The following is a 17,469-nucleotide window of genomic DNA, read 5'->3' as shown; positions in this document are numbered from 1 at the left end:
GAGGTCTCACAGCAATGCACTTACCCGTTCCTATGATGATTTGGGTATACCAGCTGGGATGTGATGCAATCCCTTTCCAAAAGCACAGGCCACTGAAGAAACCTCCCCACCAGCACCCTGCGAAGGTTCAATCCATGTCATATAGGCAGGTTAAATAGTTACCCCATCACCTGTATTGGAGCCGTGCGCTGAGATAGTGCAGTAGCAGAGTGTGAGCAAATCACAGGGTTTGGCAGGAGGTACCTGTTGTTCTTATTGCATTTAAAATATAACATTTTCTTGCTTTGGTGATTTAAATGTCTACCAAAAGGCGAATGGAGCATGTGACTGAATGAGATCATTGGGGGGAAAAGCATCGTTCATTCTGCTGGCAAAAAGCTGGAGTCCAGCAGCAGCTGCCATTAGTTAACTGGGGTTATGATTTATATGAGCCAGTTAATAGAGTTGTTGTTTAAATCTGAGCTTCTTATCCAGTCAGGTTTTGAAGTATTGCAATTAGAATCAGAAATATCAATACTGGGTGCTACTGTGAGCAGATAATTTCAGTTACCATATGATAGGCATAGAGAATCATGCTGAAAAATTAATTCAACTTGCTTCTTACAGGGAGACGTGGGCTTACCTGGTTTGGCTGGGTTCCCTGGACCACCTGGTAGAAAGGTAAGAGTATTCTTTACTAGTGAATTAGAGCAGTATCTTTATGTTTAATTTTTCTTCTCTAACTCTGCCTAAAGGATGTAGTTAAGTCCTAGAACCCAGCAAAAAGGTCTCACACCTGTTCCACAGGTGTATAAACTGGAACATAGCCTAAAGGTTGTATCAGCAAGACTATGAAACGGAATTCTGGATCCAGATATCTGTTCCTTCTTTGTATTCCATGTTCCACTGCACCGCATCATCCCTCTGCACCCTGACACTGGGTCTTCATCAGCAAGCTGAATTTGGGTCTGGTTCAGCCAACATGATATCTAAATGGGTCTACAGATAAGACCAGTGCTCAGAGGTTGGATTCAGAACAGGTTTAGCCGTCCCTCAGAAACCTTGACTGTCTTTCCTGGTAAAGTTCATTTCAAACAAAAGACCTGTATTCCTTCCCTCTGTTTTGCTTGGAGACTGACAGCACTAGCCAGGTTTTACTTTATTTACTTCCATCGAACACCATTAACATCACCAACAACAACATGTTGCAGCAGTATGTGTGCTTGTATTCAAATGTTCAAGTCTGCACAGCAATACCTTTAGCAATCCATACCCTGAGCTCACGTCTTTTACATATCAAGGATATTTCAATTGTCCTTCCAGTTCCAGGCTGTGTTGGTAGGTTGGTTTTTGGAAGCTGGTTCTGTTGCAGGGAGCTGTTTGATAGTTGGGCTCAGTGGACGTGACTTTCCAATAAGCCAACATTGGCATAGCTAACCTGAACACTTGAAATTAGCATCTTGTTTCAATCACTTCATCAGTCAATGGGCCATTGAAGGTACACTGATCCTCAGGCCAATGAGCTGCACACAAACACCTACTCGGGTATGCTTTAAGCCTCTGGGAAGAGAAAGAAGGTGTGGAGGAGGCTGAAAGAAACCCTCCCTCTCCTTGATTGTTTGTTGTATGCTTTCTATTGAAATCACATTGCAAACAGTAGGGGCTGGGTTCGTTTTTCTGCTCCCAAGGCTGGTCATTCTTGGGGTGCTCGGTGGAACCAGGAGCAGCAGAGTGATTAATTACTGATCTTTTGCTGTCACAAAGAGTTCTAACAAATAGAGTGCAAAGAATGCCATTTTCCTGCTATGACAGCTCATAAACCAAAACCTTGCGGTTATGATCAGCAAAATGCAACATCAGGAGTGCAAGGACCCATATTGGAAAAAGCGGAGAAGGAACAGGAGATTGAACAAACATTCCCGAGTCCAGCACATGGCTTTTACATCTGATCTCAGCTCCCCCAAGACAGGGCAAAGGAAGGGGTATGCTTCTGTTTCCTCAAGTAATGAGCAAGTTGGATGCTGAATCTTTTCCTTTGGTGCAGCTTAAAGAAAACCCCACCTCCCAGTAGCACTGTTCTGGCAGCAGCTTTGGTGTAACCTGGCTTTTATTAGAATCCTGCATTAAGAAAAACTTTACAGCTGTTGGAGAAATGTTTGGAAAAATATCCTTTTTTTTTTTTTTTTTTTTTAAATCTGGATTCCCTTCTGGCATTGTCCCAGTGAAAATATGCTGGTGTTTGGCTGATGGTGGGCAACGCATCTTGGCTACCAGAAACCAGCAACGCCTTGGAAATGGACATCCCTCCTGCTCACACCATGTGAAAAGAGCTCGAAGGGCTTTGATCTGAAAACGCCATGTAGGAACTTTGAAACAGGCAAAATATTTCACAAGGGGGGATAAAATACTTTTCCCACTAAATGAAACAACTGGCTCAGCAGCATGAGTTGGAACCACAAACAAGCAGCAGATGGTTTTGGATAGCGCAGCTCACAGCACAGGGTGAACGCGGACCTTTGCTCTGTGTAGGATCGGAGACTCTGATCTTGGAGCACTCATTTTGCCTGCACCCATCTTATGATATATGGAACTGCATTCAAGCAGCAGATGTAATTCTCGTCCTCTCCACACAAAGAGTTGCTTTTGCATTTTGGGAATGATGATGGGACTTGGCTGTCCCCTTTGGTGCCTATGAGGTGTCTGTGAGCTTTGAGTTTTGATTGGGGGCTGCAGACCGCTATGCCTTGCACATACATCTCAGCAGAGCACTGTCATTGCTCCTAGCATCAAACGCTCTGGAGGAGAAAAATGGTTGTAGCAAAGCAGAGAATCATAGAAGACAGCAGCAGTAAGGAAGAAAAAGACTTGTTTAAGTCACTCAGAGAGTAAAGACAGCTGGGAATTGGTCAGTGCTCCAAAACGCATCCTGTCATGCAGATTTCAGTCGCTGGCCTCTTTACTCTTCACATTTCCTATCGAAGTGCAGGATAATCCTTTTTAGCTAGGAGAGAGTAGATTATAAATATCACCACAGATGAGTAAATCCTTCACTGGAGTGCAATTTCCTTTCTGAATCACAGCCTTTTGTGTTGAGCACCCTGTAATCATCAGGAAGTGTTTGGATAAAAGAGAAAATGCAGTTGTTTTCATACCCTTTGCCCTGTCATTTTAGTGCTATTTGAAGAGGATTTTAGCAGGTAAATACTTCCATGTTGCAGCCAGCTTTAGCATTCACAAGCTTTTTAGTTTTCTCCTTGCTATAATTAACCTGAGACAGAAATAATGGCAGGATACTACGAAGAAACACACATTCAAAGCTTCCCAGAGCTCATGATGCATAGTTCAGAGGATCATTGAATCCTAGAATGTTTTGGGTGGAAGGGACCTTAAAGATCATCCAGTTCCAACCCCCTGCCACAGGCAGGGACACCTTCCACTAGAGCAGGTTGCTCCAAACCACATCCAATCTGGCCTTGAACACTGCCAGGGATGGGGCATCTCTGGGCTGCTCTCAATCCATCTTCCACCCAGCCTGTATTTGTGCTTGGGATATTTAATAGGATGCAACACTAGTAGAGCGTCTCCATGTTTAACTTAAGTGCCATTTACTTACTATTATAAAGATAGCAATGCAGTATTTGGTGCAGACTTTAGCTCAGGACATGCTGTGAGCATCTCCAGAGGCTATCATCTAACGCCTTTGCTGCAGGATCCCAGTCAGAACAGAAGGATTTGGAGCAGCCAAGCTAGGCACCTCTTTCTTATCAGTGGAGGGAGCAGACATCTCTAAGTGTTTGTATCCATGGAAATAGGTGCTCCAGCTGCCCGGACACAAAGGCAGTTCTTGCTCCAGGCTGTGGCTGGAAGAGCTGGACAGAGGAAACCCCATGGGCTCTGTGTAAGTCCCAGGGCATGTCTGGAGATGCTGAACCTAGGGCTGTTTCTGTTGGCAGCTCTCTCTAGAAGAGGTGAGCAGAGGGCCAGAACAGATGCTCTCTGTCTGCACAACACCCTGCTGGTCCATGCTTCAGAGATGGCTAATACCAGTACCGGGTGGGTCTGGACCTTCACAACATGCCTTCACCTTCAGGCCAGACACCCAACCAGGGTGGAGCATCCTTCCTCCTTTCTGATGCTGAGCCCCTGTCAAGGAGCCAGGGAGAGAAAGGATCTCATGGAGCAGATTCCTGAAGAGGGGCAGGGAGTCCTGTCAGCTGGTCCTGCTCCAAGAACTGCTGAGGCGCTTCCAGTTAGGAGCCAGTGGCTGAAATAGGGAGAAAGGACCTTCAAGGTGGTTCACATAAGAGCCAGCCAGTAGCCAAATGGTCTTTCAGGTCAGCCACCACCTCCTTAAGAGGTGCAGCTCAGTCAAAAGAGCAGACCATGATACATTAGCGAAGTCAAGCAGGAGAGAACTGGTGAAAAGGGAATCAACATTTTTCCAGGCTAAAATGTCTGAATTATGAGCAAGGAGGTATGCAAAGGGGAGTGGGTAGCAGCCGGGATGGCTGAGAGCATCACATCCCTCTGCCAGCAGAGGCTTAGGCTGTGGGTCTACACTAGCTCATGGGAAGGATAAAAAAGCCATTAAGCAGAGGTGTGGACCTGGGAGCAGAAACAGGCCTGGGTTCATCTGGTGAGAGAAGCAAAAGGCCAAGCCCTCAGCCAAACCAGGGGTTGGTTATGGCTTCCAGAGCAGGGAGATGCTCCCCTGAGGGTCTCACAGACAGGCAACGTGGCTGGACGCCCTGGCTGAGTACAGTGAGTAGCAGAGACGGAGTTACGACAAGCAGTTGTAACTCACTCTGGAAGCACCCTGTTATTTCTGCAAGGATTGTTTCTTGTTTATTTTCTCTCACCATTTGTTTCAAGTTAAATTTTCTGCCCTTTTTTTTTTAATAAATCCTCCTAGTAACCCAGCGAAATTGTAACCAAATTTCATCTTCTCATCTGCTCTGACTCCACTTGATAGAAATGACTTTGTTTTAAACAGCTGAAGCAAGATAATAAAGGAGAGGGGGGCAAAAAAATGTACCCGAAGTGCCTGTCACCTGCAGGATTTACACAGTGTTTGAAAAGAGCTCTAGGTAAATCCTGGAGAAAACAAACTCTTCAAATACATAGTGATCAGTCTGCAGCTGAACAGGCTGCCTTTGTCCTGAAGCAGGTTTATGGAAGACTTGTGAGAATGATTTGAAGCCTGCAGTGCTTGCCAGCAAGCAAGCTGGACTAAGAAACTCCTTCTCATTAACTCAGCAGAGAGAGCAGGTCAAGAGACAGATGCTCACCATTTTAGGTAGCTTCGTAATGAAGGACTCTGGATTGTGTCGTACCTTGTAATAATTAGATTAGAAAAGCTGGAAGCTAGACAAATCTAAGCTGGAAAAACAACTTGAAGTTTTCCATGATAGTAAATGGTTATTTTGGTGCTTTCTATGGCATTTCAAGTCCTAAAGCAAAAGTGAGTGCTCAGCAATGGGAGCGACTCATTTTGTGTAGTCCCCCAACTTGCCCAAAGCCCAACCTACAAGCCTGTGGTTTCCTAATGGCTTTGCTGAAGGTGTAGATTACAAACAGACTGATCTGAGTGTAGATACTACTTTTAAGTCTGCTCATGGAGCAAGGCCTTGAGTGACCAGGCCAGACCCCAGTGAGTGCAGGTTGTTACTGTCACCACACTTTGTTGCAGCACAGTCTGGGAACGCTGGCAGGGTTTGGGTGATGCGAGCACAAAGCAGCGCTGTAAAAGTGTGTGTGATTGTGTAGCGTTATCCTATATCTAAAAGCCTGCTTCTCCTTAGAACTGCAAAAGAAACCTCAAACCAAACCCTGCAGAAATTCAAACCAAAACCAGATTATTTTATTATTATTCTGATTTTTTTTCTTTTTCTTCATTTCTTCCATCCTATTTCAACAGGGATATAAAGGCTACCCTGGACCGCCAGGTCACCCTGGAGACCAGGTGAGTCTTCCCACTTTCCAACACTAAACTTTTAGAGAGAGGGAGGGATTTGCTGACTCTGATGCTAGTTTGGATGCTGTACAGCCTGCTCGGTGTGGCCAGCCAGCTCCTTCCCAGGGCAGCCTAATACAGAGATATGCAGTGAACTCTAGCTGTGTGCATATACTGACCAAGCACCAGCAGGTTGGGAGGAGACTACCTTGGAGTTTCTATTTGATTTCTCATTTTCATTCCTCAACCAATGCTAAGCGCATGTGGTGGTGGAAGAAACACCAGCTCCCTACTCCCCCTTTATTTTTCCTTTTACATTAACTTCACCTGAAGTTTACTAACCACATCGTATGAAGTACTAACATGTAATTCCCCTCCCAAAGCCCATTCCTGTTCTCCCCTTTTCTCCCCCCTCTCTATTTGGTTAAGTCTGATGTTTGCAGTTCAGGAAGGAAAAAAAAGGCAATGAATAGCAGGCCCTGTTAGCAGTGATGTTAAAGGATATTATACATGAATTCATTTAGTTCTGAAGAATTTTGGCAGTGCTTCCCCACCAGTAAAACGGTTCCATATGCCAGATATAGATGCAGCCTTACACCTTCTCTTAGCCTCCTTGTTTCAAACTATCTGCTGCTTTCAGTGGAGATGGAGGGAGAAGGAGGAATAGCAACACTTGCTTAATGCCTGGACCCTATTGACTTGGCTTCTGTGTGCTTCCCCCTCCTCATTAATTTACCCCACTGTTTACCCTTACTATTTTCTTCCTCTCTACAAATTTGCACCGTTTAATCCATTCCATCCTCCTTTCCCCCCTTTCCTTCAGAGAACGAAGCAGCTAAAAAGGCTTCCCAAGTGTGACTCCCACCTTACCTGATGTGCCTTTTCTTTTCTCTTCCCAAAGGGCGAACGAGGACCAGATGGAAGTCCAGGAGCCAAAGGTTATCCTGGCAGGCAGGTGCAGTAAATCTCATCGTGCTGTGCACAGACTAGGGATTTGGGTGTGCAGGTAGCTAAATGTATGCCCTGTTAAATACATGCCACACTGTAGACAATGCAGACCTCTGGAATATGCCTGAGTATTAGGCACATTTTGCGTCTGATGTTGCACAGGTTAGAAATCTGAGACAGAAAAAGGTATATCATAGGAAGAAATTATTTAGATGAACTCTCACTAGTACAATTCACTGGCATAATCATATATACATATATAGATATATATAAGAAATGTAGGGACCATAAATAAATATAAAGATCATACCTCCAGCTGCAAAAAAAAAATAATGAAAGAAAACCAAACCTTTGTTTTCAAAGGAAAATGGATCAAGATTGGACACGTTATTTCTTACTGATGTAAGATGCTGAGTAGTAGGAAGAAAACTGAGAGGAAAGAATCATAAGACCCTAAATGGAATCTGTTGGAGGGCAGAAGACTTGGCCCTGTAACACTGTACAGTGAAAAGAGTTTGTCCTGGTTTTCTAAAATGGACATATTAATGTTGGATTTTGCCACATTAAGTCTATGTTAAGATGTTAGGCAGGTGTCAGAGACCACAGGCAGTCTGTCATGAGTCTATCAGGCTTGTCACGAGTTTGTATGTGTGCAGGTTATCTGACTAAACATGATGTAGATGCACAGAATGTGCCTGCATCCCCCTGTCTTAGACTATCAAGAACGAATGATCCATTTTAAATTGAAAATCAAATGGATACCTTGCTAAGCACACTGTAGAGTGCAGATGGTAAAACTGGATAAAGAGCTTTATGCACCTAAGTGCTCCATTCATACTCTGAAAGGCTCTTAGAGATTTGCATGCCAAAGAAGCTCCTAGGTGTGAAGGTGTGTTAGATGGCTAATAAGAAGAGGTCCAAGTTATTTTGGACACACAAGGTTAATGAATGCAATTCACAGCAGCCTTCTGCCCATCTGATAAGCAGGGTGAAATCTTTGCCATTGATATACGAAGAACAAAAGTGCTTTCTTAAGATGTGCTTTGGGTCAGGAAAGTGCCTTTTTCTTAAGGCAGCTTTTTAAGACTATCTGAAATGTGTACCCAGCATCTGAGCTGTTTACTTTACTGAGGTTTTACTACTTGTTACTCCTGTCAGCTCTGCTGGCTCTGTAGCAGTGTGGGAAACAGAGCTTGGCTCTGCTTTGATTTGCACATCGTAGGCCGGACTGTGAACCTCATCCCCATGGCTGAAATCTCTGGCAACCATACAAGAGCCAGCAAAGAGCACAACCTGACTTTCACATCCCAGGCTGTGTGTGCACTGCTGCCAGCTACAGAAAATATGGACTAAGCCTCTCCTTTTTCTATTTTCCCTTCCAAAAAAGCCCAATAACATTTGGAACTAGAAAAAAATTGACATGGAAACTTGTTAGAAGACAATAAACATGAAAATCCATTATGCATTTTTACAGGATTTATTTCCGTAGCACTTTAAATGAACAGCAATAGGCATAGAAGTAGAACGGGGAATGTATTTTCAACTCTTTCCACAGCTGTTGATGCTGCAAAAGGTTAGAGATATTGTGGTACCCGCACTGCTAAGTGACTTTCTAGGCTGTAGGAGTTAGAGATGCTTTCTCAGTGTACCAGGGCCTGCCTGTGTTCCCTAAACAGGTATTGAAATACATTTGTAATTCGCTATGCATGTGTTCATTTAGGCAGGAAAATGAATTGAGGGCTGTTGGGTACAGAGCATCACTGTCCATCGCATCTCAAGTGTAACACAAGCTCTGTGCACCCTGCTGCATTAGCCTTTTTGATCAGAAATCTCTACTTCAGCCCCGGGGAAGGCTCACTATGTGCAGCAGTCTCAGGTTCTGCAGAGTCCCAGCTCCTCAACAATGGGAGATCTGTTATTTGTATATTTTGTCCTTATTTTCTCCTTTGTTGCTATGCCTTGGACTCGGCACTGAAAGCAGAACCACGCAGGGACGGTGCTGGGGATTTGGCACTGCTCGACGGGTTAAGTTAAAGCCTGTCCACATTTGTCTTTGTTTTCTCCCCTTCTGTTCTAGGGTTTACCTGGCCCCATAGGGGAAGCTGGCCCAAAAGGCAGTCGGGTAAGCAGCCTTTCATTGTCTTTACTTGTTTTTACCAAAGGCTTCTCAAGAAACCTTATGCTTAATTTTGCAATCCTGAAACTATTTGTTTTTATTTGTTGGATTCTGAGGGTTTGAACCATGCGTGGCTTGTTTATTGAACCACTGCTCCATTTTTTATATTAAACATGGAATGCACCAAGATCAAAGTTCACTAATAATGCTGATGATACAAAGTCAGAGCTCACGTTGCAGGAGAGGAAAGAATGGCATACAAATTCCTACCAAAGACCAAAGTCTGGCCTTTCTGCAAGCCCCATCTCCCAAAGGCCTCTTTAGTTTCAATAAGTGTGGTTCAGTGGTCTTTGACCACGCTGAATATGGGCTCTTTTGGGTATAGTCCTGGATTTGGGAGTGATTTATATCATGCTGAATAGCAAGCCAGCATCTTGAAGCCATGTGCAAATATGAACAATATCCCTGTTCTGCCTGGTTTTGCTCATCAAATTGAATTGCTGAAGGTTCATTCTCACTGCAAAGGATTACTTTTATTTGTTTTTTTCCCACTGAAGGTTCACATTAATCACATTTGTTCTTTTTCTGCAATTATCAATTCATAATGAGATTCAGACCCAATAAAATCCCCCATTTCTCTAACGTAATGCTTTCTCTGTATGCAGTAAATTCAAGCAGCTGGCTTCCATCACTAGGAAAACTGCAAGGAATAAACAAGTGCTGACCCTGTAGCTATTTGTGAGCTGGGAAGGGAGGTGACATGTGCAGTGTCCTGCAGGAGAGAGGAAGATCTCAGATAGGGTTGGAACTAGGTAATCCTAAGGTCCTTTCCAACCTTAACTATTCTATTATTCTGTGATAGCACAGCTTGCTCACCTCACTTCTGTGATGAAGTTCTATATCACTAGCCTAACCAGCACCCTGTTGAATTATCACATGGTGGATGTGCAGAATGTGAGGCTTGAAAACTATTTTCCACTTTGCACCCCTGAGTGCTGAGAACTGAAATATTCATAGCTACTCAAGAAAGCTATTTCTCAGTTGAGTTGCAGTCAATCACAACTTGGTACTAAATGGGATATCAGCATTTGTGGATTCAGGGAACCAAGTGTGGGCTCCTCTCCATCCCCTACCTCCCTTTTTTATCTCCTGCAGAAAGTAGTTCAGGAGTTACGTGTTTTTCCCTGGCACTCAGGAGGCAAAGGCAGACAGCACAATGTTAATGTAGCCGTATTTCCCAGCTAGGTATTATCCCTGAAGGAAACACTACCTAGAGGGAGTGGTGAAAAGGTTTGGTGGGGTTGACGGTAAGAGAAGTAGTGATGATGGAGAAAGAAAGATGAGAGAAAATCAGTGTTAACACTTGGCTCCTGTAACAGAAAGGTGCCACTGAGAGGGCTCCCTGCTGACATTCGCTTCCTTTTGATTCTGCATGTTTGGCAGAAATTAGTCCTTTGCAAAGGACCAGCACACAAGGCAACTTTGTACTAACAGCTGAGCAAAGAGGATTAAACACAAGGCTTCAATTGTTGAAGGGAAGGGAAATGTGGCATTTGATGCAGCGTGTCTTGTCTGAGCAGGATCCCAAGGCCACATACTTCAAAACAATGAGTGTGAAAGGAGCAGATTTTGTGTGAAACACGCTGATGCAAAGGAGGCTTCATTACAGTTGGGTGTCAAAGGGTCCGTATGTACACGTTGAGCCTTGTATGCTGATCCAAAGAGCCTGAAGTGGCATGTTCAGCCTCTTTCTGCCTAGACCCAGCCTTGGTGCTTGGGTTGACAGAGTATTTGCAGCAGGTTTTGGTGGTGCAACAGAGCTTGCATGGAAAGGCTTTAGGCAGAGCTATTACTGATTTGCTCTCCTGTCAGCAACAGGGTGGTCAACAGCATTGAATGCCAGGAAGTGGTGGTGCTTGCATGAGAAAGGGCTGCAGTGTGTGACTACCATGTGGTAGAAGACAAGCAGAAAGGGCTTGGTACAACAGGACATTTCCACAACACAGTTGGGAATGAGTTCCCAAGGCAGGGAAAGAGCCCTTGGAGACACGCAAGGAGGTGTAGGCATGTGGATTACTTCTGCTATCGCCCATGCTAACCTTGATCCAAGCTCCATTTCCCCCAGGTACACTTAGTGCCAGCCCAGGTAAGGTTTCTTCTTGCTGGCCTCTCCCTGCCTGGAGTCCTCATGATCCCTGGTGTGAGGGTATGTGCCCTTGGACTACATCGTGGAAGCCAGCACCATGCAGTCCATGGGCATATACACTTGCCTCAAGGTTTATTTCATCACGGCTGCCATTGACCAACGCTGGAGGATGCTCTGCTGTTCAGGAAAGACAGACTGGTTGCTAAGGGAGAAATGTATTTGACTACTTGTTTCCTATTTTCTTTAGGGCTACATTGGTCTCCCAGGATTATTTGGGCTACCAGGGGCTGATGGAGAACGAGTGAGTATTTTGTGAAGAAAAACTTGCTTGAATACAGTTCTTCAGATCCTGTTGTGACCTTCTCTATCCCTTGTTCTGAAGGAAAAAGGCGAGCATCCCTAATGTTTTACCATGCCTTCTTTAGCCTGTGTCTACCCTTGCATGAATACCTGTGTCTCTGTATAATATTGACATTCAGCTCAGGAAAAAATATGCTTCAGACAGGGTCATCACATCTCACTGTTGAGTAGAGCAAAGAGTTTTTCCTTCACTTAAAAACCTGCCTTCCTCTTCCTCCTTACTGGTTCATCTTAGTGGGATGGGGCGGGGGTAAGAATGTACGTGCAAATTCCCTGCTTCCACAGGAGTAACATCCCAGCCACAGCATACCAGCATTTTGTCTGTCCAACTCGAGATGTCTGGAAGGAGCCTGGCTCTTGAAAGGGGCAGTGCTTGGGGCTTTTTGTCAATGCCTTTCCTTCAGTTGCATCAAGTTGGGCAGTCAAGACTGGGGCCTGGACAGCTGTGGCTGCTGTTCCCATGCGTCCTCCCTTCCCTCCATCCTTTTCATCATGTGTTCTCCAAACCCATTCAGAGCTTTGCAGGATCTCTCTTGCTTTTTTGCTCTTCTCTCCCACATCCCCCTACTTGCCTGACCTCAACCCATCCAAGGACCCCCTCTTCCCCCTGCAAGAGCTCCTAAGGAAGGTCACTGTACTATGAAGACTGTTTTATTCCAGCTCTTTCTCCCTCCAATGGAAGCTCCACAAACAAGCGAGGTCCCGGGAGCATGTAGGAGTGAGCATGTGTGTGTGTGCCTGCCTGGGAGGGGACTACCCTGTGCTCTAGAGTCACTGATTTAATGCTTGTATAACTAAATAAGAAACATAAACACAAGTTCTCTGGCAAGTGCCTTCGCGGTGGCCTTCAGTTGCTTCCAGACCAGTAGCTTAATGACTGCTCCTGCTAAGCACAGCTCCAGCCTCTTGCCCTGGGTGTGGATGCTGCCTGTGTGTGTCCTCAGGGAGGGCTATAGCTAATGGGTGAAGGTTAATTGTCTTCTGCTCTCGCAGCTGACTGCAAGTAGCTGACATTTTGATTCCTGAACAATGCCGCAGTCATTAGCCTGGTTTGCATTCCCCTTTCTCTTCTAGTTTTGGTTTGTATTGGTGGTTGCCTGTTTGCTTTCTCAACGAGACCTATTATTTTTCTTCTTTCTCTGTGTGTTTTCCTTGCAGGGGATCCCTGGAGTTCCTGGGAAGAGGGGCAAGATGGGTAGGCCGGTAAAGTTTTTCCTCGTCTATTATGCAGACCTTGGTGAATGAAACTGGAAACAAAACATCCGGCTTTTGGCTGGAGCCCTTTATATCTTCTGATGGGAACTGAATGGGGAGATCAAACAAACCTTTCCATATCTGTTTTCTCAAGCAGGAAGAAAACTGAAGATACAAATAGTGTTCTCTTCTTTTCTTCTATGCTCTGCTCATTTTTGTTCTTTCTTGCACTGTCTCCATGTCTCCATGCTGCCTTGGATCTTATATTTCCAAGATTCTCTTCTGCAACATTTTCCCCTCTGTCCTTTCTATGACCAGCCCCTACCCTGACTGCACTTTTTAATGCCTACCATGATTGTAGCATCTCAGGTGTCTGTGCTTGCTCTGTGCTCCATTGCTCCCATCACCTCTTTTTTGCTGTGACTCTCCCCAGCCCTTGTACCATCCTGGTTTGTATAATGCATATGCACTTCTGTATAGAAACCTTTTTGTCCTTGGTGGTGGTACAGAGGTAATGCAGCTACAGAACAGATGAAGATATGTTTTCACAGCAAGGAGACCAGGTAGATTTGAGAACTTGGCCAGGAGGAAGAGGTGTTTGCAGGTAGAGCTGAATACAAGGGGAAAACTGAAAGCTGCACAGAAGAAGAAGGGGGTTTGTGCTGATAGTAGCAAAAAGCAAATTGAAAGCAGGTGGGAAAAGTACTGAAATGAGTAAAGGCAACAGGGAAAGGACAGAAAAGAAAGGCTTTCCCACAACAGCCTTCCTCCAAGCAATCTGTGTGCTTCCTTGAGCAGAATGGTTTTGCTCCGAGTCAGTGACCAGGCGCGTCTCATTGCCTTTGCACCTTGTCCTTCATGTTAGCCTGAGTTTCTCTTGATCCCCTGACATTGCTGCACTCACCCACACAGGGAAAAACTCATGGCTTTCCCCTTGTCACCCTCGCATGCAAATGCCTGCTTTCCACAGTCTCACACTCACTGGTGTTCTCACAGTCAAAGCCATGCAAACATCCCGACAGTGCCACGTTCATCACTCCTGGCTGTTCCTCTTTCCTTGGCATGGGGAGGGAAGTTGAGCAGATTCTTTTGGGGGTGGCTAGTGGAAATCTGTACCAGATCTGACAGCTCTGTAAAGCCCCTGGTTGCACCAGAAATCTCTGTGATGAATAATTGCAGAAAGCCCATCGATGGGACGGTGACTCATTGACCAGTGTAAAACAAACAAAGCAACTGTCGTTAGGTACAGGGTTTCTGCTCTCTGCCTTGTTTCTGCACAGAACACACTGGAGGCTCAAAGCATTCCAGCTGTTGTTTGGCTAACGTTTGGAATCTTCCAGGCAAGAGGTTTTTGTTTGGAGGTCACTGTTACAAACAAGGGGCTCCCCTGAGATCAGCAGGGAATCTCTCAACCATGGAGGCATTTAGGCTGAGATCTAGAGAAGGGATTAAACGACTGCGCGTGAGCACCTTTGTTCTATTCGGTTCCTTCAGAGAGTTTTGGCTCCATCCCTGTTTCACGATATCAGGCTTAATAAGAAATCTTGAATGGGCTGATGCTGATGATTTGTACTCTGAGTGTGAACGAAAAGATTAAGTGACAATCCAGAGTTATTCAGGAAGTCACTGGGGAGAGTGGAGAGTAGGAACCGTTCCCTGGTTCCTTTCCCAACACTTATCTCCTGGCCTGTGCTGTCTCCCAGCTGGTTTGCAGCGTTAGTGAGCCTGCCGTGACTTGTTTCTGGTCTCTCTCATCCCCACGCCACTCGGTTTGCTGGGGTGGCTACTGTTCCTGTTCTATTTCAGTGTTGTCATTGCAAAGGAGGGCTCCTGGAAGCTGCCATCCAAAGCTGGTAAATGCTCTGGAGAGTAGGGAAGGAGTTGGTGTCAAAGATATGTCTGTACGTAGTTTTGTTTGGGATGAGAGATGGCAGTGGATTAAGTGCTCAGCAGAGGAGGAGCAAGGGGTTGGGGGAGTTTGCATGTGACACAGTGGGCCTCCGAGAATGATGTAAGAGGGAATGACTAAAATAGAAGAACTGGACATGAGTCAGATCTTGAAACCCTTCCAGGGAAGTTAAGTTTTGCAGAGCTAGGAGGGACATGGTGAATGTGTCGTGGAACCAGCTAACTCCACCTCCCGCTCTGCTCTCCCTGCAGTGCATCAGCAGTGCGGGAGGCGAGTGCATTTCTAACATATGGGCCCTGGTGAACTCTGGTAGGCTACGTGGAGAGCTGTGATTAAAGTACAATGCACTAGGGAGACTGAAATAACATGAGTGTGTATGTGCCTGGATCTGCTGCCTGGTTTAGAGGTAGGCTGGAGGTGTGGAGCTATAGCGGGCAGTCACTTAAGCCTTCAGCTTTGCCAGTGCAGTGGCTGAAAAGAACGGCTTTTTATGGTGGTTTTGTAGATTTTTACGGTGTTCAGTTGAGCAGATAGAGAAGATAAATAAGTAAAAGGAGAATAAAAAAGGCCCCATTGCTGTGAGGGCAGCAGGGTTGTGGTCTGCACGGTGCTGGAGGAAAAGGAATGAGAGAAGTTGCTGTTACGCGCTATACTGGCATGCAGAACCAATGTTCCGGTCCTAATTCACCTTCAGAAAGGAGATGGACTGCCACTGAAGGATGTAACCTGTAGGAAGAGGGGATATAGCTAGTGATCAGTCAAGAACTGCAAAACTGTTAGTGATAATGGTTTTCTTATGCTGTGGGAAATGGATATCTACAATCAAAAATATCTGCACTGCAGATTAGATTAAACTTCAAATAGAGTATAATATTTCCAGAAGTTCTCACGCCCTGTTAGAGAAAGAAGCTTAAATGAAAACTTTCAGGAAATACATCCAAAGAGCTTTGAGCTCTCTTTTTGTTCATCTTTGTAACTGATGTGTGCTTGTATCTCTTTTTTCACGTAGAGTATCAATACTGACACTGCTCTATCATGCCTGATATTTGCTTGAAATGTGTTTTATTAGTAGTATAATTTTAACAGAGATAGAAAGGAAGGACCAAAGTTTAGTTCCAACGCATACTTACTAATTCTTGGGTTTGCTGAGGTCTGCTCTCAATTTAGCCAAACACAGCTGAGGTTTCCTTATAGTTTCCTGAGAACCTGTTGGTGCTGCTGGTCCCATGCCTGGAGCTCAGTTGAACCCTTGGAGCATCACATCAGAGCAAAGACCTTGTGAAAGAAAAGCCCTGGACCAAAGGGTCCATCAGTCTGGGACTTTAAAGCTCATCCAGTTCCAACCCCCTGCCATTGGCAAGGACACCTTCCACTAGACCAGGTTGCTTACATCTGTGATGATACACAGCACACACCAGCTGCCGGGTGTGTGATGGAGGTTCCTGCTGCCTGTTACCCTCGAGCAAGGGAGGATAACACATGCTGACAGGCATCACGCTTTGCACAGCCTTTGGCAAGTGCCAACATGTTGCTGAAGTGCTGCTCTGAGGACACAGCTTGACAGGTAGAGTCAATTACTACTTCGTTAATAGCAGGCCCAGAGGGAGGGTTTGTGCTTGGACGTGTGACCAGAAAAGCTGACACAGCCTGTGAGAATGGCTGGAGCGTGCAAGGCAAGTTGGGGAGATGCACTGCTTGGTGGCTGCACTGGAGGAGGAAGAGGATACGGGACCTGGTTTATCCCTGTGGCATGCAACTTCAGACAAGCAGCTTCTTGGCTGCATGCAAAAAAAAGGATAACACAATTAGCTCTCACTTGAGCTCAGTAGCTGCAACTTGGCATGTAAACACCAAGGATTATACTGCTCAGGTGTCAGGGAAGAAATGCTATGAAGTGGCACGTGGATTTTAGGTATTAGGTATCAGTGCATTGGTGAGTCCAGAAGTCTCCCTTCCCTCTGCCTGTCAGCCACAGTGTGGAGGCTGTGAGAGCCAGCAGTGATCTGGCAGCCACTCCAGTGTAGCCTCAGTAGTTGTCATGAGCATCAACGCAGTGGCAAGCTGCCGGATCTGGCATCAGTTTCCCATGAGCTGACCGCAGGCAGGGTCCCCTTTGCCAGCACTCGGCTTGTAATGCTGTGGTGCTGTCTTGCTGGGCTGTTTTTCATGTCTGCTGTCTTCTTCCATGTTGACTTAGGAAGTTTTGTCTTAACTCCTGCCTCCAAGCCTCAACATGTTCTTTTTGATTCATCTGGTAAGTTCTTGGAAGTGCGAGTGATACCCCAGTGCTCCCCACTGATATGGGCATCACATGAAAAGGCATTGCCCTGTAGGAGACACTAGAGAGCAAAAAGCAGGGCTGCCTTTGGGTTAGGGAGCTTTTGTTTCACAGCTTCCCCAGACCTGTTGATATATGGCTGAGATAACTTAGTGGTGAACGTAAATGCACGGAACATTGCCAATTTACACAGTCTCAGCTTCTGCCCATGCAAACAATGGGGGCCATGGTTTGCCATGTGTCTGGAAAGGCTGGCATAACCACAGATTACTGGGAAAATAGATTTTGCTCCTCTCTGTAGGGAATAAGATGATAAACGGCTCCTCTCTTCTTGCTCCAATCTTTTCTCTGCTTTGGATGCAGCTGAGGTCCTCCCTTGCATTTGGAGTCAACCAAGCAAGAGTCTCCTGCACCACACAAGCTGAGATTTGGGAAACTGACAACAGCATTTCAAAGTACCTCTTCCAAACTCCAGTTGACTTGAGTGAGCTCCCTTGGGCTGCAGAGGGGCAGCCCATATGGCTTTTCTCATAAGAAACAGGACATAGGCATACACCCTAAGAGCTCTCACCTACGGAGTACCATG

General features: G+C 45.5%; 1 protein-coding gene across 2 annotated transcripts in view; it reads left to right on the top strand.

Moving 5' to 3' along the window:
• LOC115617228 (collagen alpha-1(XXVII) chain-like) overlaps positions 1-17,469 on the top strand; it is a 154,861-nt gene that overhangs the window by 40,209 nt on the left and 97,183 nt on the right. For both annotated transcript variants that reach the window (XR_003994535.1, XM_030507476.1), the window contains exons 7-12: positions 607-660; positions 5,897-5,941; positions 6,834-6,887; positions 8,958-9,002; positions 11,390-11,443; positions 12,661-12,705. Coding sequence is in view for 1 of the 2 variants with exons in the window: in XM_030507476.1 (XP_030363336.1) it covers positions 607-660; positions 5,897-5,941; positions 6,834-6,887; positions 8,958-9,002; positions 11,390-11,443; positions 12,661-12,705 (297 nt within the window). In the remaining variant the exon portion in view is untranslated. The remainder of the gene's footprint in view (positions 1-606; positions 661-5,896; positions 5,942-6,833; positions 6,888-8,957; positions 9,003-11,389; positions 11,444-12,660; positions 12,706-17,469) is intronic.

This window comes from Strigops habroptila, chromosome 15, assembly GCF_004027225.2.
Source record: "Strigops habroptila isolate Jane chromosome 15, bStrHab1.2.pri, whole genome shotgun sequence".
Taxonomy (NCBI): domain Eukaryota; kingdom Metazoa; phylum Chordata; class Aves; order Psittaciformes; family Psittacidae; genus Strigops; species Strigops habroptila.
Note: the sequence above shows the minus strand (reverse complement) of the source record. Positions and strands in the feature narration are given on the sequence as shown.